The 18357-nt window shown below is 37.1% G+C and overlaps 1 protein-coding gene across 2 annotated transcripts in view; it reads left to right on the top strand.

Moving 5' to 3' along the window:
- ESR1 (estrogen receptor 1) overlaps window positions 1–18357 on the top strand; it is a 156518-nt gene that overhangs the window by 37026 nt on the left and 101135 nt on the right. Inside the window, exons 2-3 of one of the 2 annotated variants that reach the window (XM_061378665.1) lie at window positions 4701–4767; window positions 10732–11236. In XM_061378665.1, the coding sequence (XP_061234649.1) occupies window positions 4743–4767; window positions 10732–11236 (530 nt within the window). In that variant the 5' untranslated portion in view covers window positions 4701–4742. The remainder of the gene's footprint in view (window positions 1–4700; window positions 4768–10731; window positions 11237–18357) is intronic. The other variant, XM_061378666.1, reaches the window with a different exon arrangement.

Raw genomic sequence — 18357 nt, 5'->3', positions numbered from 1 at the left:
GTCGCCACTTTTGTCAACAGTTTGCTGCTAACTCACTTGGGCTGAACCACAAAACAATTTCTTTTAAATCCTGACAAGTGTAAAAAATTTGACTTTTCAGACTGGTTTTCAGGAATTTGAATTCTCTGAACACTGAATCAGGCATGTCTTTCCTCTGTTCCTTGTGAATTCTCACTTGACCATTTCAAGGTCAGAAACTCAGCTACTCACTGTGCATGCTCCTCATGCTTAAACTGCTGGGAGTGAGATATGCTCAGGCTTTACCAATCTAGATTTCTCTTGAACTTTGACACCTAACAAGCAGATTGCAAACCAGTCTTTTGGATCAAAGATATATCAAATACAACCAAGATTATTTCCAGGCACTGAGGCCAATTGTCCTGGAATAGATTGCATCTGTGCTAATAGTTTCCATGAAGTGGTGGATGGATGCAAGCTAATTAATAGGAATAGTCCTATAATTATTTTAATGCCTCAAACAAGCTTAGGAATAGCTTGAGGTAGTGCTCTTTACCACGTGCCAAACTTATCTCAGGAAATATTGCAACAGTTAAAAGTAAAATTGCAGAGAGTCTGGTGGTATGTGTCATATTTTCACTAGAATAGAAGCAGCCTAGAGTTTCATCTACCTGTAACTTACTAAAGGCAGTATTTCCTTGAGGAGGATGCTTTCAACATCTTTATTGTCACCTCTTCATTGCTCAGCCACCTCTGATGAGGGTGACTGACACTGGTCTCTGCATGCTAATCTCTTTATAGGGGCTTTAGCCTTTCTGGTGCTATTCGCAGAGTCACCACATTGGCTCTGGGCTGTAATGTGTCACTAGTCCATATAAATCTGATGATGCCAGGACTATTTGTACTCAAGGGAGGAGAATCAATACAGTGCAGAGTCTACAGTACTGGGCATTTTTATTCCTGTCAAGAGGCTTTTCTAAGTATACCTATCTGATTTGAAGAAGTGTGGTAGAAAGAATCATGCAGTATTTCTGCCTGAATTAGTCATATATTACACAGTAGAGAGGTAGTAACTCGGTATACAAAACAACATAACCATAGTAGTGTTATACTGTCTGTGAAACAGGGGTTAATCATCCAGAGCATGGCATCATGCTGGCAGCAGTCTTTTCATAGTACAGACCTGCCCATTCTCTCTGTTATGTTGTACAAATGATGCATTGCTGAGGTTTTGATCTCAGTTAGGAATTTTTAGGAATAACCCACTTACATTTCTCTATATTTCTCCAGGAAAAAAAACCCACAACCAAACTTAAAAAAAATTAGATTAATTTACCGCATGTGTAAGAAGTCTGTAGTAGCAGTGTTCGCAGCTTTAAAGGATTTGCAACTCTAAACTTACTTCCTTGGAAAAACAGCAGCTAGTTAACATCAACCATGGTTTTCCTACAGTTTCAGTATTGTTATCAAATTTCAGTATCGATATTCTTTTATTGGACATCTCTAATGCCAGTGATTGATGTTCATTCTTTCTGGTTTTCTAATTTATTACTAGTAGCTAATAACTTCTGTGGCTTTTAGAACATTGTGCTAAATGAGTGTGTAGAACTGTGTGTTTCACATACCCTTAGAAATAGGAAACCTATTGCTCTGATGAGTTTCTGGACTTATAGGAAAGCTATTGCAAAAGAACCATTGCATTAAATTATTGACTGCTCTGTTTCAGGAAGACCTCCATCTTGTTGCACAAAACAATGAAAATGGTAGAAGAACAAATAAAGATAGGGGAATGCTGAAATAATAAATAACTTTGACCTTTTTTCATTTATTTTTTTTTTGTTGTTGGCATCCAGTTGCTTTCTTTGATCTTCCCTGCCTTAAACAAGCTAATATCTGCCAAGAGAGTACAACTGTTACTGAATCACTAAGGTCCTATTTGTTCCGCTTGACAGATGACAATGCATTTTTGTCTTTCTGCAGAAGCAGAGAAGTGACTTTTAAAAGCTTTCACCAGCCACAAACCTATTTTTTTCCATTTTCTATTTGATGCTGGTTAGACAAAACTGAAATTGTATTATCTTGTTGTTGCTTATGATTATTCTGTCAAGAAACAAAGTCTTCAGCAGCTGTAACATATATTGATGCTTCAGTATCCATTTTGGTTTTTTTTTGTGTTATTTTGTAATTGCTTACTTTGTAACTCCCTGACTTTTTTGAGCAATTGCCGTTAGTGTTATTCTTTATTTCTGTACAGGTTCCTTGTGTTCGTGGTTGTTGAATGGTTTGACAGCTTGATCAAAAGATTTTATATTTAGAGTTTAGAAAGAAGACTTTATTTCTGTTAAACAATGAAACCTCATAATGGAAGCAGGAGATACTTATCAGGTCTTCTTTGATTTTGTGAAGAAATAGAGAAACCCTTCCTTTAAGGATGCTATTTTCAGTCACTAGCATAAGGCCCAATATTTAAATCTGGGCTAGTAAGTAAACATTCTTTGTTCTAAGTATACACTGTACTTAGCACAACAAGAACCTAATTTCTGAGGGTGCTTTTAGGTGCAAACAACAATCACTATAGAACTGCTTTACATTGCATTGGTTCAGATTCCACTGGCCATGTTTTAGGCTTCTTAAGTCAGTTTTAAATTTGGATCTCTGCTCTGGAGTAAGGAGTACATGTTATATCACAGAAACAGAATTTTGGAAAGCTTGCAAGTTATTCCCAAAGAATGAGATATAACCCCTGTGGCTGTTAATTTTTGACTTCTCTGATTGTTGGAGATGATGTGTGTGTGAGGATCAGAGACTTAGGCCTTGATCCAGCAAAGCACTTAAACTCATTTTTGACTTAGCTCATCATGACCATTTCCACTGAAGACAGTGATAGATTCATATTGTCATAGAAGACATTATTTAGAACTATATATTTAATATAATTCATATAATTTTCTTTAAAATAAAAAATGTAAATGTATCAGAAAATGCTTTATATGGTCTCACTTAAAAATCTTCAGGGTCCCGCATGTCTTCACGATGACTGTTATGGAAGAAACAGCTAATTAGCTCCAAAATGGGCCTTTTAATATAGATGGTACATTTATGCAATTTAAATGGAATTATATCTTCTGAAGGAGCCTTTTACTGAGACTTCTTTCCTAGATGGGCTGAATTGTTGTTAGAATGAAGAAATATATTGTTAATTGGTGATTGAGAATGTTAAAAAGTAAACAAGAACAAAAAACACAGTTACCAGTTACAAAGGCCTGGTGAATTGCATTAATAACCCTATAACATAGAATCATAGAATCATAGCATCTACCACACTTTTTCTATCTAGAATATTGAATTTGCTGTTTCACTTCAGGTCTGCACAGGATGACTGCAGCCAGTACTTTCCCTGCTGGACATAATTTTAATGAACATTTGCTATCTGACAGTGCTTTCTGGAATATACAATCATAGAATCATAGAATAATTAGGGTTGGAAAGGACCTTAAGATCATCTAGTTCCAACCCCCCTGCCATGGGCAGGGACACCGAATATGTGCCAGACAGATGACCAATGGTAGCAGTGAGCCACTCAGATGTGGCTGTAGTTGCTGCCGCACCAGTGGTGGCAATAACAAGTGAGTTCTTGACATCAGGGAGACAATACCAATAAATGAATAGCAACACTGATTAGTTCAACAACTGATACCCTTTATGGGCTCTTCCTTTTGGAACTGAAGTTTGTGAGAAGTAGGCCTAGAGGTAAATTGACACACCTTCCTTGTGTGGCACTGGCAACAGTTCAGTGGCTCTACGATAATATCTAATTGGATAGAGAGAAATTAGGGTACAGAAGAGGACTTGATGTGCTCGCTACAGATTATTCAGGGGTACATGTTACTATGCTTGCAATAGCAGAAAAGATTGATTGATGATGATTAGTGGAATAACTAAAGAAAATCGAGTTCTCTGAAGATGCCCAGAAAATGAGGGGCTTCTGCTGCCAGTAGCTGGTAACAAGAACAGGATATTGAAGCACCAGGACTTTTTTCAACTTGAGGGTTGGAAGGCTCTACAGGGGAATTTGGACAGGTTTTCACACTTCAAATTTTGTAAACAAAACTCACAAGTTCTGTTAAAATCACTGCATAAATGGGATTAAACATGTGGCTAATTGCTGGCTATTTTGGGGCACCTAGACTTCGTAATATTTAATCATTTTGAAGATGCATCAGCTTTAAGTGAATCTCAATATATACAAAACTCTCTTCCTAAGATTTTCAAAGTTTTCTTGCCAGGCTGTTTTCAGAATGCTATCTTATTGGTCACTCAGTTCAATTTGTCTTTGGTACAAACAAGGTAAATGAACATGAACATGGGATATGAAGCTCCAGTTTTGCATTTCAGAGCCCATTCTTGGGTTTAGGTGATGCTAGATCCATGAGGAATGGTCTGTTAAGATGCTGTGATTAAGCAGGGAATGTTCCGTAATTTTAAATCATGCTATTGTTTTTCTGCCAGTGAACAGCTTTGTTTACAAGGGGTTAACATTCTGTGTATGAGAGAAATGTCTTTTTTCTCTTTTTTTCTGCCTCTGTGAAAACATCTGCTAACTTTGAATCATCAGCATTTGCTAATATCTTTTGAGTTTGTCCAGAGTACTCAGGTATTTTGGCCCATTTTGTGTATGTAGTAAGTAATTTATTCTGTATGAGCTGGGCACAATTATTTAGTCTTATCGTCTCTCATCTTAGGTACAAAAAATGAAGAAATGCACAAGCTAATTATATTGCAGCATGTCTTCTACACCTGTAGGAAAAGGTCCATTTCTACCTGTTGTTTTCTAATGCTGAATTGAAAAGGCAGATGGTGCTCCATTTTGGTGAAGGAAATTCAGTCTGTACGTCTGGGGACTGAAATTCAGTATTATAACTGACACAGTAATCTGCATTTAAGCCCATTACTCTTACTCTGCCACAGAAGAGTAATAAAAGGGAAAAACTTTGCATCTATGCTAGTCTGGTCAGTAGCATTCCATTGGGATATTTTGTGCCTAGTCTAGTCAGGACTAGAATTTGTGAGAGGAGAGAGCAGTCTCAGATAGGCGAGAGATTTTAGAAATCTTAACTCTTAAAACACTGCAACTTTTCAAGGGCTGAAAAAATTGGCCAGATGTGGAAGGAATTTCAGAAGAATAGCAAAAGGCAGTTTTGTGACACACAGTTCCAGCTCCTTGCCAGATTCATAGCTCCTGCTCCAAACCCCTGATTTGCTGCAGCAAAAGTGATTCTATTTTCAAAAATGTATTTCTTGAAGGAAAAAAAAAAGAAAAGCAAAACATTTATTTCCAATTGACTCAGATACTTCCAAATTACTCTGAGCTCATCACTGACATGTAAAATTTCCACCTGAGTGGCTAGAATCTGCTAATGTAATAAATAACTCTAAACAATGTATTAAAATTTAAAGCATCAGACTACTTTACCAAAAACCTAAGACAATTTCAATGTATGTCTTAGATCTTTTCACACAAAGTATAGGTAAAATGAATGTATATTTAAGTGTTGTAGGTTTATATACGTATGTGTGTACAGCAATTGTATTCCACAGTTCCCTGTTTGCAATAAGAACTATTTTGAGCAAATATTCTCTAATTCTCCTCTTCCATTTGACATGTGAAAACAGGAGCTCCCCTTTTACGGTAAAACAAACATAAAATACAAATTTAGACTTAAAAATCATGGGCCCAGCTTTTTGGTGCTGTCGCTAGTTTTGGTAAGTCATTTGGCATAGAAGAAAAGAAAAGGGTATCCATCTTTGTATCAACTTATAAAATGTTAAAACTCCCGATAACAGGGTGAAGCACTTATCTTTACAGAGACCCAAGGAATTTTTAAGCATAGACCTTGGTTTGCATAGTGGTATCAAGGGTTTTTTTCTTACAGAGGAGATTTATAAAGCAGTGGGGTAGATGGTGCTGTTCTCCAGCTGTCTATCTTGACGAGCTTCCTCACTGGACTAAACACAACATAATTTTTCTGTAATGTTACAGTGGAATCTTGGAAAAACATAATGTTCCTCCTGTTATGTGCAATAGATACTTCTTTAATTGCAGCAGCTAAAAAAAGCTTCTATCTTTATAGCTGTGGAACCAAAGCGACGAAGTTTATGGTCTCTTACTGTCAGCAGGTTTATGGAAAATTTATAGTATATGTTCTAAGTTCTGAGTTTACCATTTTTTGTTGGAATGCTTACTAAAACTAGTGCTAAAAAAAGCCCATTATGGGATTAGGAGTTTTGCTATCTTTAAAGATTCTTATAATTTGAATAGTCTTTGTGGAGTGTTTTTTACTTTCATCTCTTTTCCCCTCAAACTGCTGTTTTATCTTGGCCAGAAACAAGGCTCTGCTCAGGCTGTTTCTACCTCCTCTTCTTTTTCCTTTTTTTTTTTTTTTTTTTTTTTTATCCCCATAAACTGAACTTGTTTTGTTATATCATTCTCTGACTGGCTTTCGGGACTTTCAGTTAATAGAAAATTGCTGATAGCACTCTCAACCCCCAGAACTTCTTTAGGTTTTATAGATAAGTTAGAGGAATATTTTCTATCATTTTTATTATCTATCCTTTTAATATTTTTGTTTCTGAGTCCATTTGGCTGGTGCCACATTATCTGTGATCAGTAGAAGGAGGCTTTTTTTAGTTTGTTTTTTTTTATTAAGCTGCATTCTAGTTTTGAAGTGAAAAGACGTTCATGTTGTCTGTTATGGTAAGCATCCTGACTTTGTCTCAGTATCCTCCTGTTTGTAGCTGGTAGGGGTGTTGGATTGACGGTCCAGGTGGACCAAACTGCACTATGCATGACTCTGCTTGCTTAAACTGATCACTCCAGTAGTTTGTTAAGCAAGAGAAAAGGAAAAAAAGACAGAAATGTAAAAACTAGAAACAAACCATTCATCAATGAATTGAAATAAACAGAATTTGCCTTTAGAAATGTTTCTTAATATTCTTCTAATTATACTAATTTAACCACAGAGCCAAAGAAATGTGATTTAATTTTAAAGTTGCTGCATTTGGTATTTTATTAGTCTAAGTCAGAGTAAATTCATCACTCTGGAAAATCTGAGTTGAGCACTGGAACTCTGGCCGATCTAGACAAAGAAAATAGAGAGGTTGACATCCTATAAAGGGGAACACAGGATTTAATCAGTCACTTCTGTTCATTTAATCAGTTCATTTCTCATTTCCATGAGGATAGTGTCTGAATCATCACTGTTTCAGAAACTCATATCTTGAATCAGTCTCACTAAAAATCACTACGTCTGAAGAAGCAGTTTCTGCTTTGACCTTCCTTGCCAACATGCCTGTTGTGTTCCTCAGGCACAGTGGACTGTCCTGTTTTTTCAGTATTAATTAATAGCTATTTTCTCCTTCCTTCCTATTTCTTCTGTATTTTAACATATGCATACATACCATGTTTGCATAAATCTGGATGGATCAAAGCCAACTTTATAATTACTTATAGATTCTTAAACTTCTAAGGTAGATTTTCCATTGACAAGTATTAGTTGAACGCTTCTGCCTAGCACTGGAAATAAAGATGCTGCAGCCAAATCATGTTTCTGTTTACTCTCTGTCAATACTACATGTGGTTAAAAAAAATATACAGTGAATGAGGCAAGCCCTTCTGTATGAGATCTGCATATTTTTAAAGGCATACATGAAATGGGATTTAGTGAAGCCAAATTTTTGCATAGACTTTGTGTCCACTGGTGAAAAGTACCAAATATTGTTATAGCCTGTACATGTTTACATATTGTGCTCATAACATGTAAAACTTGAGGTCTAGTAGATGAGTGATGAAATGGGGTGCTGGAGTAAGTCCTGATCTTTAAGCACAAACAGCAAGATTTAGAAACTTAGGTCTAATTTTTTTTTTGGGGGGGGGGGGGGGTGAGCCCACAAGCGGACGCATATAATGCCATGTCTAAAGCAGGGTGAACTACCAGCATGTTAGTTTGAAGCAAGCAGAATAGTCATCACCATGCAGGACAAGAAAAACACCTTTCTGAGATTTTGATATGAACAACCCATATATAGTGTGCAGAATCAGAAATTGATTTTTGCAGTATACACAAACAAAATCCAACTTCTTCCTGGAATTTGGCTTGACTAACCCCTTGCCTCACCCTTGCTCTTTCTTGCTCTCTGGCTCTTCTGCAGAAAAAGTAAGCCAAATATTCTAGGATGCTATCACAGAGATCCACAGCCAGCCCCTAAATTCTTGGTGGCATTCAGATGTACCAGAATGTATGCTGCAGGGATAGTGCAGCTGTCTACTGCTGAGCCCCTTTAGGGGGCAGGACTGTAACTTTCCACACTGGCTTGTGGAAATCTGCTCATGGGGTCCTTAGTTTAACCATATGAAGCAGAAGTGATGGTGCTTTTATTTAGCCCTACACTGTTTTAATGCTATTTGCACATTTTGGAAATTTTAAGTATTCTTTTCCCTGAAAACACACTATCCTCCCAAAATAATGAATGAGGTTTTAAAAAACTGCACGCAAGGAGCACTGATGTTGCCTTGCACAGGACACACTCAGAAGTTAATGCACACTTATCCACCTTTCACATAGCTGTTATTCTGGAGGATTTTGTCATGTGTCAATACAGTCACTCTAACATAGCATGCGTGTTAGATAATGCTTTAAATAAAAAATTAAAGTCCATCTTGTAGCACACTGCAGAAGGGGATACTTCTTATGTCAAGGAGATTTATTATTTCTCGGATTATGCGGTTTAATACAAGATGATGCTTTTTCTATGTATTACTGAAGGACAGAATGAAATCTATGAGAGTGACTGACTTAAACTCGTACCTGCCACTCATTTCAGTGTGTGTAGCCCAGCAGATTGGCTGCTGAGAGCTATGCTTGCTTGCCGTTTTGTGAGTCTCCGCAGACGCACGTTCGCCCACTTCTATGCAAACATGCACACACTCTCTTTTTTTTCTCTCACACTGTCTGGCATATTTTCAGAATAACTCTTCGAAGACTTTCTGAACTGCTGGGTATGACAGTCTGATTATTATTTTTTTAGCGGGGACATGTTTAGTCCAGTGTTATTTAAACAAGCTTATCTTTTCGATCAAAGTCTACAGTATGAAATTTGAACAGGGTAGGGAGGGTGGCTGGGTGGGTGAGGAAATCTATCAAGTACATATTTATGTGTGTGCTTTTGTCTGAGCTGTGTGCCTGCGGAGGTATGAATGTATATATTGCTTCAGAATAACCCTGCACGTATGAATAACTTTGTCTGTTATAGTGGAAGTTCTGAAAAAAAATTATTATTACTAAAATAAAGCCATTTCTAGTAAACGTTTCTTGAAGCTGTTAGTAACCTGCATATTCAGGTTTTCGGTTTCATGGGGTTTATGAAGGTTGAGCCGAATAGCTGTAGAGTTGCTTAAGCATAGACTTTGCTAGTATTCGAAGCATACTAACTGGAGCCCATATATTAATGTGTTTAGAGTTGGCACTAACTTATTTCGCTGACTGAACCACAGACCGCAGCAATAAAGCTAGAGATCTTTAAACAGTTTATGGAGGTTTTCATTTAGCTGGTTCAGGAGAACTGGTTTGTGCAAAGTTACAATTATATGGAATGAGATTGCAAGATGAAGCACGCATGCCACACCTTTTCATTATGTTCTCTCTCTCATTTTTTTTCGTTCTAAATATAACTTTGAGAGGCATTTCAGGTTATTTTAAGGATGATTCCATTTGATTATTTTAGATTAATTTATTTTCGAGTCTTATTTCAAATTTTAAGTTTGCTGAGCTTTTGTTCACAGGACTGGGGAAAAGAATTTCCTGTATTCAATTCCTGTGTCACGCAATCAAATAATTTTTTCCTGACTTTTAGGATCTTCCTGTGGCAAAGTTTGAATGATGCCTTTTTTCATGCTTTTACCCCCTAAATGAAGTAGACAGACATTTCTAGGCTAATCTAAAGCTTTTTCTCACTTTTTAATGTTGTTATCACAGTCTAGTAATGTCAAATTGCTATTACTGACCAAAGTATATTATAAACCTTTTCTTCTACGTAGATATAATGCATCCTTTAATTTTTCTAGTTAGTTTTATTGACTTGAGGCTTGTTGGACACACACAGACACATGTGCTTGCACACACACATTCTGCTTTGCCTTATCTCAGTTACAGCAGAGTCCTACCCAGGGTCATTACAATGTACACATTACATATTTCTAGCAAACACAAAATGAATGAAACAAACAGGAGGAGACATAAGCACAGATAGATTGGAGCCTGCTGAGGAATTAAAAGGCAGTAATACTCCTGACTACCGGACCACTCTTCCTGGTTGGATTTAAGTGTTCTTTCCCGTTAGTCGCAGCGGAGCGTTGCTAGTCTGAAGTGAAAAATTAAACGACTAGTAAGAATGAAGTAACATTTAGAGGGACAATTATTTGGTATAACTCCAAAACTAATTGTTTCTGAAGTGATGTTTAAACCAATGTCAGTACAAAGCAAGAGTTCCTGGCTTGTGGCCAGCACCTTGTAACACATATTAGCCCAGATGAGGAGTTCCTAAAAGTTAGAGAGAGAGAGAGAGGCAGGGAGGAAGAGAGAGAGAATGTGTGTTTTCAGTGCTCCCTCTGCATCTGTTTGTATCCTCCTCCTTGCCGAGATTAGAGGAATACCTGTGTAATGCTGCTTTATCATGATTTCTGCTGAGTCTCAGAATAGGTTCTGGTATTTTTTTTAGGTGGACTGCCAGCTGCCGATCTCGCTGTTGAGAGTAAAAGCAGATATGTTCCTTGCTCACTGCCATTAACACTGACCATGACCCTTCACACCAAAACCTCTGGAGTTACCCTGCTGCACCAGATTCAAGGCACTGAACTGGAGACACTGAGCAGACCTCAGCTGAAGATTCCCCTGGAAAGATCACTCAGCGAAATGTACGTGGAGACCAGCAAGACAGGAGTTTTTAACTACCCGGAAGGTGCCACTTATGATTTCGGTACTACGGCTCCCGTGTACAGCTCTACTACTCTCAGCTATGCCCCGACGTCTGAATCTTTTGGGTCCAGCAGTCTGGCAGGATTTCACTCGCTGAACAGTGTTCAACCAAGCCCAGTGGTGTTCTTGCAAACGGCGCCCCAGCTCTCACCCTTCATCCATCATCACAGCCAACAGGTACCCTATTACCTTGAAAATGAACAGGGCAGCTTTGGGATGAGGGAAACTGCTGCTCCAGCCTTCTACAGGTAAATGTTACAGATAAATACTTTTTCTTGATACTTTAAGCAGATGAACTGGGACAATTAGAATGTGGAAATCTGCATGCCCTAATCTTTTCTTTTTGTGTAAAGGACCATGTGATTTAATTGAATCATCTATGATATCTAGATGATAAAAAAATATAGTAGAACAAAGCAAAACTGTAATTCACAGCTCACTGTGACAGTAAGCCTTAAATTTTGAAACCTGTACAGAAATGAGAAACAAATTAGATAATGAGTGCAAATGTTCCCTGGGAAAACATGAAATCAGACCTGATTCAAGAATGGCAAATGACCTCCTGTTGTAATATATTAGAATTACTGTCTGAAGTACAGTAAAAAAGACTTCCACCATCATACGTTTCTGGGTGTGAGTGGGTGTTCAGCTCTTAGATGATGGTACGAGTATTTTTCTCCTCTGGCTTCCTTTACAGTGTGAGAAGTGGCTTGTGTAGGAAGTAGTTCAGAAGCAAAATATCTTCCCTAATCAAGTGGTTAGAGTTGACTCTGTGTCAGTATTTGCCAGTAATCACCTTCATAAGCTATCTATCCTAAGAGCTGTGTACATATTAACCCACACTTTTCATTGGAGGGTGATATATATTAACCATAAACTTGACATGCATTTAAAAATATAAGATTTTGAGGGGTTTTGTCCCTCAATAGAGGGTGGTGGTTTTTTATGTTTTTTTTTTTTATTATTTTATTTTCTTATTTTTTGCTTAATTTGTCTAGAATAGAATGATTAAAATATCTTGGGAGGGGGGAATAATTTTCTTTGTTTTAAGTATTTATTATTAGTTGTTAGAACCTTCCCTATTTTTTGAAGAAAGTGGTAGAAATTGATAGAACTGTAGCTTCCACGAAAACATAGTGATCCATACCAATACCCACATTGTTAATGTTAATGCAGTTGTAATTGCATAGTTGTGCAGTAATTTATTACACTGGGCTTCAGTGAATCGAAGTGAACAGTTAGGTGTCATTTTATTTTCCTAAACTCTGTCTCTGTCTTTTTATTTGAGAGATATAGGTGAGTTTGCTAGAAATGGAATGAATTTGGAAAATGAAAGCAAGTTATTTTTTCCCTCTTGAAGGCCAGACTCTGACAGACTTATTTGCAAAATACAATGTGCTACTGTGAGTAGCAGCGTATGTTCTCAAAGACAGGCTAACTCAGCCTAAGAATCTGGTTGCAGAATCTGGTCCAAAAAAACAGATGATGATTGCACTTTTTGCAAACGATTAATCAGTTTTGGGGAGCAGATGGAATAAACACTAGGTAACAGTTATGTCAGACTGTCCAGTACAGCATTAACTGAATTGGTTCAAATAACATGCATTTTAGTGCAACCAAATACAAAACCTCTAGGAAGAGGGGATACATGTCAGAGTATAAAGATCCTGAAGGATTACCAGTGACTTAAGAGTGAGACTGACTTTGTGCTAGATTAAAGGGATATTTTTACATAAATGTCCAGTGTAAACCTGTGGTGAAAAGTGTGTAACTGACCTTTGATGTGTAAACAGTGGAGTAGTGAGTTTGTGAAGCTGAAATGCACAGGTAAAAAATGCACTATAGTCCTGGTATTTTACTTTAGGAGGAATAAAAGCAAGAATCACCTGGAACTAGAAGTTGAACTATGGAATTAATGTTATTTTATTTTTAAACAGTCAGTTGAGGGAGACTCTTAAAAATACAATTAAAATACTTTTAAAGTTCAACTACTGGGGCAAATATGTAAGGCCAGTGCTGGATTCCCCATTTCCTGACATTTCTAATGAAGGATGGGTGTCTCCCTTGAAGATGTGTTTTAACCATATGCAACTGATGAGGCTTAATGCACCAGTAATTAAGTGAGTTTATGATCTTGGATATGCAGGTTGTTTATCTGTATAGTGTTATAGAAATGATTTAATGGCCCCCTGCAGCCATAATTCTGTAAACCACATCTGATATGGTAGTAAGAAATGTGTATCAAAGCAATTCCTATGTTTATCTTTTGTTAGCAGGCATAGTACTGTTGTAATTATATTGATAAAAGCTTTATTCTTTTTTAATTTTCATTTTTCCAAGTTTGCATTTATAAAGCTGCTACTCTCACAATTTTAAATATTAGGTCTTTATTCTTGTATTTTGGCACAAATTCAATCATGAATAGTCTGTTAAAAGTCAGCTGAATGGGTGTTCAGTGTCTGAAAAAAAATTTAAATATCTAATAAGGAGGTTTAAGAATATGTTATTTTAAAAATATTGTAATGCATAAATTCCCAATTTGCTTTATTTGTTTGGCTAATCTCATTGGTATCAGTTGGATTATGGGACAAAAGAGAGCACGAGGCAGTGTAGTCTGGCAATGAATAGATTGATGCAGGAGATTGGAAGATGTCTAAGTACAAAAATGTTGAGTTACTGGAACAACCTACCAGTAGGAGCAGTAAAGACAAAAATTCTCAAACTTAAAACCCCTAACAAAACTTAAAATGGATCATGGTCAGTTTATTATAGGGCTCCCTGCTCCTATATGAGTAATGTAACCTAAGACTCAGAAAAAATCTGCAGCTCTCATTTACCTTTCTGTGTAACAGAATGGTGCTGTGGCTTGTAAGACTGAAGTTATTTGTGTTGCATCATCCTGTTATACTCCAGATTTGAAATGCAAATGCTGCACTCAGTGATATAAGTGGCTGGGACGTTAAATTATCATTGTAGGTTGGAGCCTAAATTACAGTATGCTAAGATTTGGGTAAAAACTTGTTAAAAATTTTCAGTCACAAACCTCAAAATTTACTGTATGTGATAAAACTTTTAACATCACTTGATTTTGTTAATAAGTATTCAAAATCATGCTCACTCTAGGCACATATGTATTAAATCTGAAGTTATATTTTATGTCATTCAAATAGTGTTTCCTTTTCTGAAAAGCTTTGTCTCTTATTGCACTGTGATGACAGGCCTCTATATCTAGCTGGAGAACATAATATATAAAGAAAAAAATGATTTTGCAAAGAATTAACTCCCCCTTACCTCCCAATCTTTTCCTTTCTGGAGTCCCTAAATCATGGGACATCAGAATTTGAGAAAAAAGAAGGGGCCCAGTTTAATCAAATTGTGCTGTCTTTAATTTGACCCCTTTTATCTCTGACCTTGTGGCTGTTTTTATAGAGAGCCAAAGTAAAATACCTTTCTCTTGTCTTACAATGTCTGTATCTTCCAGTGAAAGGGAGAACACATAGTGCTAGTTATGTTTTCAATTCTCCTTAAATTTCACTTTTTTTTTGTTTGTTTGTTTTATTAAACACTAACTAATAGTTAATTATTAATGCAGAAAATCTTGTACTCATGGATGTTACAGAAAATTAATTGAAAGTTTTCTTTTGTTTTTAACTATTACATTTGAGTTCTGGTCATTTCTCCTCATTGTGATTCTTTGGGGAAAACCAAGAAACCTTTCAGTAGGATAATCTATCTCAGTATATTCCTACAAGCAACAGCAAAGATTAGTCCTTTTTGTTCTGCCAGTATGTGATATTCCTGTGTCATACCATTGAGTTTGCACTTCTCAGATCTAAAGTAAAATCATGCCCGTACTTCAGGCTCTCTGCAGCCTGTGTTTGTTGCTGCTTCCAAATTTGGCCAAAAAAAAAAGCAGGTAAAAATGGGCTAGCACCTACCAGTTACCTGATGGAGGAGTTGTCTGTCAGTCTGTAGTGAGTGTCAGAGGCAGAGCAAATCAGTGTATAAACAGAAATGAAGCCTGAAAAATCATTCATTGCTCCCTGAGTTTTAGTGGCTGGTTTGTTAGAGTCTCCTAGTAACTCAGGTTCTAGGTTTAGGTTAATATAATGAAGTATTTATTTAGTTTTAGTCACAGTTGTCATACTGAAACTGACTCTAATAATTTTAAACCTGCTGTTCCAATGAATATGATCACAGCTTTAATGTTTAATGCTTGTTAAAATTCGGATATATTGCAAATGTAGATTGATTCATTCTCCTGCTGTAATTCATAAATCTGTCAGTCCAAAACCCAGTAACATAACCCAATATGTAATTTTTTTACCTTGTCTGATTTATTATGAATCTTTCTAGCTGTTCATGTTGAGTTCTAAGCAAAGAGGTTTTTTTACAGATGTTGAAATTAAAGTAATGTTACAATGACTGCAAAGTTGAAAGATAAGTTTTCTTTTTTTATGTAGTATGAGTGATTCCATGAGATGAGAAAGTACTATGTAATGTAGTATTTTAGGGAGGTTTTCTGCTATGTTTTATGGGGGGTTTTAAAGTTGGGTTTTTTTTAATTTTATTTTTTCTCTAAAGCATCAATCTGTTCTGAGGTCCTCTTTTGAACAATTAAAGCGTTCATGCAGTTTCTTAAACACTTGGAGTGTTCCTGTTTTCAGAGGTTGTGCTGGTATCTCTGACAACTTTATAGCAATAGCTGACTGTAATGAAAGAGACAGGGAAACACAGAGTTATACTATCTTATGGAAATGTTGAAAAGATAAACCTGTTAAAAGTTCTGAGATACACATTACAATTATGAGGGACTTGTACAATACAATTTTGTTGTTTCTGCAGCTCTTCTTGGAGAATGTGCTGATGTGGATTGATCCTGTTGCAGGTGTGCTTGTACTGTAAAGTCATCAACCCATATTGTTGAGGACCATGTTTTCTGTGCCTCCTTGTGACTCTGAATAAGGCCAGGCACCATTGGAAAGGGGCAAAGGAGCTGTTACGCTTTCTCATTATTCTCCTTTCTTCCAAGGCAGGGAGAGGGTTCTCAACCACTCTCTCTGAGCTTCCTTTTCAACGTTTTCTTTTTATTGAAGAAAGCTTTCTTCAATTCTGTAACAGATAATTTTTCACATAAACTGCAGATGAAGGAAATGCTTCATATACCAAGTCGTTGCCATGTGGATTTGAAGCCTGTGGCTAAACACCATGTTTCTTCAGGTAGCCCGTGTGGATGGGGTTTATCTAATTTAATCTTAACACCTAGGTCTTTATTCAGTTTTGTACTCCTGAGGCATCTGGTGCCATTTGAAGACCATAAGGTCAGATGGGTCAAGAGGATATTGACACAGGACGTACTGTGAAGCTATACCTTTTTGGAGTAGGAGCTGGATTTCAGTCAGGGTCATCACCTAGAACACCTCAGTTGGCCTACGGCATGGACAATGGCATCAAGCCTTCACAGGAGCTCCCTTTGTAGTCTGTGGAGGCACAAAAAGAAACACACACATTATCTCTTTTTAAGGCATCCAGTTTAAATAGATCAGGTACATTAGGCTCTGACAGTATAAGTTTCTCTTTCTATACTATAAAAGATGGCTAAAGCGACTCATTCTGGTATAGATATCTACTGGATGAAGATGGATGCCCAGTGATGTCTGAGTTTCGTGAAATTAATCCTACCCTTACATCTCCTGTTTCTAAAGAGTCAAGTGGTCACCGTCTATAATTTCCCTTCAGATATTGTCCCTTTAGAGGAAGACGTGGAATTGACTCTGTTTCATTGGCCTTGATCACTCTCGCTCTAAGGCTATTAAAACAACACTGCTGGCCATATCTGCTCTGATAAAGCATTAGTTGTTGGCATCACTTCCTTGAGCAACTGCAAAGTGAACATCAAATGCCAGCATTTTTATTAAATCAACAAGAAAGCCTGATCAGAGCTAAGGCATAGCTCCAAACAAGGATAGGGCAGAAGAGTCCTGCAACTGAAGTGCATCCAGTTCTTCTAACAAATGGAGATTTAGGTAATTTTTGTAATTTGATATTGTTGACAATGAAACACTGAAACTAATCATGAGCGCCCTAGTCTGTCTGCAGGGAGTTTTCTGTTATCTCTTCAAGCATCAGAACTCAGATTAGAGTGGAGATGCTGTCCTTCGCCATTCTCATTTAAACTGCTGATTTCATTGCATTTATTATGGGGGTTGTTTGTAAACTTTGCTGTACAGAGAGAAGTCACATCTGAGGTTGTACACTATCCCTATGTATTTGGGTGGCCTTTTCTGTGAATTGCAAAAGGTCATAACTTACCAGATCTCATTAGGAACCCTAATCAATACAACACTGGGCAGGGCAAGGCATGGCACTTCTGCTTTTCTGCCAAACTCAGATTACAGTTGCTTGGAGGGTTGCTACATCATCTGACTCAAGATATTTCTTCTTCTGGTACGCATCTAGGAACGTCTGAGGTACTGCTTGCCAAATTTAGCTTACTACATACTTACAGCAGTACCTGTTAGAGACAAGATCATCAATTTGTATGCTAATCTTCTTCCTTGATAAGATATTGATAACAATATTGGATTCAGGAGTGATCTGGGCATTTTATTTTAACCTTTTTCTAGTCCTCAGAAAACACAGAGCTTAAATATAACTGTCTAAATAGAAATCCTATTTGATAGATATACATAACAATTGCAGTGGTCTTCCAGTTATTGCAGTGATAGTGTTAACTACTGACACAATAGCCAATGTCTATGTAAATAAGAAAAGATGGCTCCCTTTTCCTCAGCGCATGGAAGCCATTATTAAAAGTAAAAATTAACAGTAAATATTGAAAGCCAGAATTAACTAAAAGGACTTCTTAAACAAGCAATTGGTGGCTAACTGCGACCAGCAATGCATGTAAACACTTCACATCCAGTGGGAGGAATTTCAGTCCACAACTTATTCTGTCTACAACAGTTCAAGAGTGCAGTCTCTCTTGATGAGACAACATGGGTGGAATGTGTTGCATTCTGTTTTCATGTGCTCCTCTCTAACAGTGCTGCTGACTGTTAAAACCTTCAGGACCCATGCAAATAAGGAAGCTGTTTTCAAGCAATTTACTAGGGAAAAGCTTTATTTCTGCTTAGATTTTTTTTTTTTTTTAAGAGTCTCACCAACCTGTGGTGCAAATGTCCAATTTGATTGCTACTTCTAGTCTTTGCTTCCTCTTATTTTATTACTTGCTATCATGCAGAAACACTGCAGCCTACTTCAGTACCGATTTGCTTTGCTAGGACATGACTATGGAAAACTTTCTAGGATGCTACAAAGGGGCATCCTAGGTAGGGGTAGGGAAATTTACTGCAACACAGGAAAAGTC

This window comes from Neopsephotus bourkii, unplaced genomic scaffold (assembly GCF_033783945.1).
Source record: "Neopsephotus bourkii isolate Nb327-2 ecotype Australia unplaced genomic scaffold, CSIRO-AGI_Nbou_v1 NB_1767, whole genome shotgun sequence".
Classification (NCBI taxonomy): Eukaryota; Metazoa; Chordata; class Aves; order Psittaciformes; family Psittacidae; genus Neopsephotus; species Neopsephotus bourkii.
This window is presented reverse-complemented; position numbering and strand designations above follow the sequence as displayed.